At 36.6% G+C, this 4,697-nt stretch overlaps 1 protein-coding gene across 1 annotated transcript in view; it reads right to left on the reverse strand.

The window, feature by feature from the left end:
• Positions 1-124: 124 nt before the first annotated feature.
• The window catches only part of LOC107743079 (uncharacterized), a 12,419-nt gene continuing 7,846 nt past the window's right edge, over positions 125-4,697 (reverse strand). Inside the window, exons 4-6 of the mRNA XM_016556192.1 lie at positions 2,932-3,207; positions 2,509-2,820; positions 125-1,227 (exon numbers count right to left, since the gene is read on the reverse strand). Of these exons, the coding sequence (XP_016411678.1) occupies positions 986-1,227; positions 2,509-2,820; positions 2,932-3,207 (830 nt within the window). The 3' untranslated portion in view covers positions 125-985. The remainder of the gene's footprint in view (positions 1,228-2,508; positions 2,821-2,931; positions 3,208-4,697) is intronic.

Here is a 4,697-nt window from a genome sequence, read left to right on the forward strand (position 1 = left end):
ACGTTAGAAGTAATATCTTAAAGTGAATACGTGATGCCACAGGTAGCCAGTGAAGATCATGCAGTAGAGGAGTAATGTGAGCAGAACGCCTGGTGGAGGTGAGAACTCTTGCTGTTGAGTTTTGAACATACTGTAACCTTGCAATACGTTTTTTAGGCAGACCAAGAAATAGAGCATTGCAATAATCCAGACGTGATGTGATTAATGCATGAATTAAGATTTCAGCATCAGCTAGAGTCAGAGAAGATCGAAGACGTGCAATATTACGAAGATAATAGGGACAGACTCATCTTCCATGCCACAAAAGAAGCAAAGGGGAGCCTTCTCAGTAAACATTTTTTTTATATTGATTGAATTGTCACACAAACAAATCACGTCCTAAATCTTTAAGGATGTAAAACCTTAAAAGTAATCATTTCTCACTCAAGACAAATTCACAATGTAACCTTGATGTAATGTAACAAAGAAAAACAGGAATAAGGCAGCTCAGGATAAAAGAAAAACAATATCTTATACAGCAGTTATGGAGAAACACAAAAGAGGCTATGTGCATTTCTTCACTCACACATTCTCAATGGTGACTGAAAATAAAGAAAGTGAATGGCGACTGATAATAAGCTCAGGAGGAGACCGTAAGGGGGGCTGTAAGAGGCCACTAAATCTCTGTTATCTATCATTATACACATACATTTGTTATTCTCATGAACTACAATTTTGATCATTTATAAATATAAATATATATTTGTGTAAATAACGTCTTATATAAGAAGTAATATTAAAAGTCTCCCATCTATCTACATTTTGTGCTCTCCATCCAACTCAGTACAACAACAGTGTTCAAAACATTCTGTGGTCCCAAGATGGCAGTTTTCATATTTTGCACCTGTGCATCAAACAAGCAGCTGCCAGTTACATGAATGACACTGCTAACAATCATGTTTGAGTGGAGTGTTTTCATTATTAGAATGACCGTAATCGTTCAATCTCAGGTTTGACGGTTCATATAGGTCTCTTCTCCAGAATAAAAAGGACAAGTTGAATGCTTTTGGTCACTCTCCTGTATAGGCTCTCTATCTGTAGTTTCCACTGTGGGTGATGCCTTCTTCTTACGGCATAAAAGAATAAGCAGCAAGCAAATCAAGAGTGAGAAAGGTAAGATCAGTCCTAAGCAAGTTCGGTTTTTTTCTTTGTTGCTGCTCTCAGTTTGGTCTCCTCCTGCACTCCTCTCTGCATGAAATTAAAGAACAGAACTAGCACACGGTGTTTGTTTCTTTTTCTGTTCTTAAAGTGTATTTTCATTTTGGGAAACTTTGGCTTTTATTTAATCACATTTCAAAGCTCATTATGCTTGATATTTTCCTGAAGAAATCTGGACCCAGCAGCAGCGTCTACTGACCGATTTGTGAATAAATCACTTATTTCAGCTAATTATTTTCAATGAACTTCATTATCTTTTAATAGCTTATTGACTGCTGGCTAGTTGACGACTCATAATAATGCATAATAATTCATTGTAATATCAGACTGAGCTCCAACCAGGGTTGACTAAAACTCTGAAATTAAAGCCATAATTTAGTTAATTGAAAAACTAAATAAACATTAACTTTAATAAAAAATTTTTTTCAATTTCAACTAGATGCCAAGGCAACATTTCTCATTTTAAGTTAGTTTTAACTTGAAAACTAAAATAACTAAAATTAAAATAAAAATTAATTATTTAAATGACTAATTATATGCTAATTATTTTCAATGAACTTCATTATCTTTTAATAGCTTATTGACTGCTGGCTAGTTGACGACTCATAATAATGCATAATAATTCATTGTAATATCAGACTGAGCTCCAACCAGGGTTGACTAAAACTCTGAAATTAAAGCCATAATTTAGTTAATTGAAAAACTAAATAAACATTAACTAAAATAAAAAAAATTTTCAATTTCAACTAGATGCCAAGGCAACATTTCTCATTTTAAGTTAGTTTTAACTTGAATACTAAAATAACTAAAATTAAAACAAAAATTAATTATTGAAATGACTAATTATATTAAAATGAAAAATATTAAAAATGACAAAAAATATTAAAATATTAAAAATGACAAAAACGCAACACAATTGCTAAAACTTAAAATCAAAATTAAAACATAAAAATAAAAACAATGATTCAAGGCTGCAATGGTCATTGATTTTACAAACAAATCTTACCTATCTAATCTTCGCAAAGATTATTTATACTTTTCCTTGAGTAATACTTAATCTGGGTATCTGTACTTTAACCCAAGTACGTGATTTATGCACCACTACATAATAGTTCTATAAATTAATTTTGCTGTTGCTTAGCCCTCATTCCCATATACAATGTGTAACATTAGTAGTAAAACCAGCCAGATAAATTAATGTTAATAATGTAACATTCACCTAAAACTTAATTGAGAACTAACAATACAATAGGCATTGCATAATGATATATCAAGTACATAAATTCATGTGATGAGGTTTTCTAGTCTTACCACTGACATGCAGCATGTAGGCATGTGGGTTTCCTTTAATATTTTCCTCATCAACGAAGCAACGGTAAAATCCTTCATCTCTCTTTTGGACACCCGTGATGGTCAGAGACACATCGCCGTCTCTGAATCCGTCCTCTGTCAGCAATACTCTGTCCTCATAGCCGATGCCTGGGTTTGTGGCTCCATTTGTAGTGCAGTGCAGAACGTTTTGCTCATTATGTAGCCATGTCACATCCCTGACATCGCATTGAGTATCCGCATAACACTGGAGAGTGACATTTCCCAACTCAATAGCTGTCACGTTTATAGGAACTATAGGGAAAATATAAAAATGAAGCTACATTTCTTACAGTAAGTTCAACTACTCGTGCTATTTAAAGCATTATCTAAAGTGTCTCTAATGTGAGGCAAACAAACACTCACCTACAACATCCAGGATAACTTGCTTGATTAAGCCATCACAGCTACACTCGTATTGCCCCAGGTCATTGTATTTTGCTGACTTAAGAAATAGAGAGTAGTTTTTGTCACGCGTGATTGCAAATCTTTCTCGAAAAGTTTCTATTATGATGCATTTCTCCTTTTGGCATTCAGCAACAGTTGCTTTTATGGGGAAGGTCTTCCTCCACACGACTTTTTCACCGCTGCAGCAGGGAAGTGATGTTGGGTGATTCAGCATCACAGTAACGGAGGAAGCGCCTGTAAATAAAACAAAAATAGATACCTCACAATCACATACAATTAGCAGAATCTACAAGATGTTTATCTTTTAAAAAATAACAAAAATAATAACATTTTAATGTGAAGCTGACGTCGCGCCGCGTTGAGTTCTGGCTCTGGCAAACTGCTTTGTTTATCTGCCATACTGGGAGGATCGTGCTGCCTTTCTGCTACCGAGTTTAGGGCAGGATTTAGATTTTTTGTCGTGATTGTGAAAAATGTCACCATTGTATTTCATTCATGCTGCATTGAGAATTGCAATAGTAACTCAGATCATCTTTCTGAGAGAAAACTGGACAGTACAATATGTTTTTTCACCTTTATGTGTAAAAACACCAAGGGAAGCAGGTCATGGAGATAAGGAGAAGACGCTGGATGGTATTAATAATGTCACTGCCTGTCACTCAATAAAAGAATCACATTGCTGGGTGTTTTTGAAAGTTTTGATTTTGTTTGGTTTAATGACTAACATTACCTTTGCAAGTATGACTATCACTCGGCTTGTAATTAGCAGAACTGGAACAGGGACTTTCTAAAATGCTGAACCTGAATAACGCTTAATGTACCCAGACAGTTATAAAGACAAAATTCTAAAGCATATACTATGTGCAGATACGCATATAAGCCCAGAATGTCAACGCAACGCATTTATTGTCTTATACAGGGACTTTGCAGAGCTCCAGTGATCTGTTGAAGATCTGTGTGAAGATGTGGGCCAGCTGGTGCTTTTCTTCTCTTGTTCTTTCTGAAGACCTGGCGCACATCACCTTCACTGATCTGAAGCGTATAGGAGTGGGGGAGAGGGGGGTTGCTGGAGGTGTTAACGGTTGTGTAGAGAGATGGTCAAAATGGTTGTGGGATGTGAGAAAATCTACAGTAAATCTACAGTAGAACTCATTCAGGTCTTCAGCAGGTTTTTGATTGGCCTCAGTGCTGGGGGATGGTGTCTTGTAGTTTGTAATGTCTTTCAGGCCTTTCCACACTGAAGCAGGGTCGTTGGCAGAAAACTGGTTTTCCAGCTTTTTAGTGTAGTTCTTCTAAACCGCTCTAATCTCCTTATTCAGTGTGTTCCTGGCCTGATTGCACAAGATTCTGTACCCAATCCTGAAGGCATCCTGGCCTGGTGAAGCTGTCTGAGTTTTGCTGTGAACCATGGTTTGTCATTGTTAAATGTTACATAAGTCCTGGTAGCATGGGCGTCGCTAGGCCATTTTTAGGGGGGCTATAGTAAAATGTAAAATAGTAAAATGACTACTCAGCCCCCCTAAAATTTTGCGATTAGCTCCATAAACTGTACACGAATTCGTGATCGCCTCGGTCCCCTTTAAATTTCATATGAAAACGGCCGCAGACTTCGATCGGCTCCTTCCCCTCCTTCAGCGCGTTCTTTTTCAATCCGCAGACCGCGGCGGCGCAGAGAGAGAAACAGAGGACAAGGTGTGTGTTTATAGATAGATTGTTATAATATC

Source organism: Sinocyclocheilus rhinocerous, unplaced genomic scaffold (genome assembly GCF_001515625.1).
Source record: "Sinocyclocheilus rhinocerous isolate Xijiao unplaced genomic scaffold, SAMN03320098_v1.1 scaffold737, whole genome shotgun sequence".
Lineage (NCBI taxonomy): Eukaryota > Metazoa > Chordata > Actinopteri > Cypriniformes > Cyprinidae > Sinocyclocheilus > Sinocyclocheilus rhinocerous.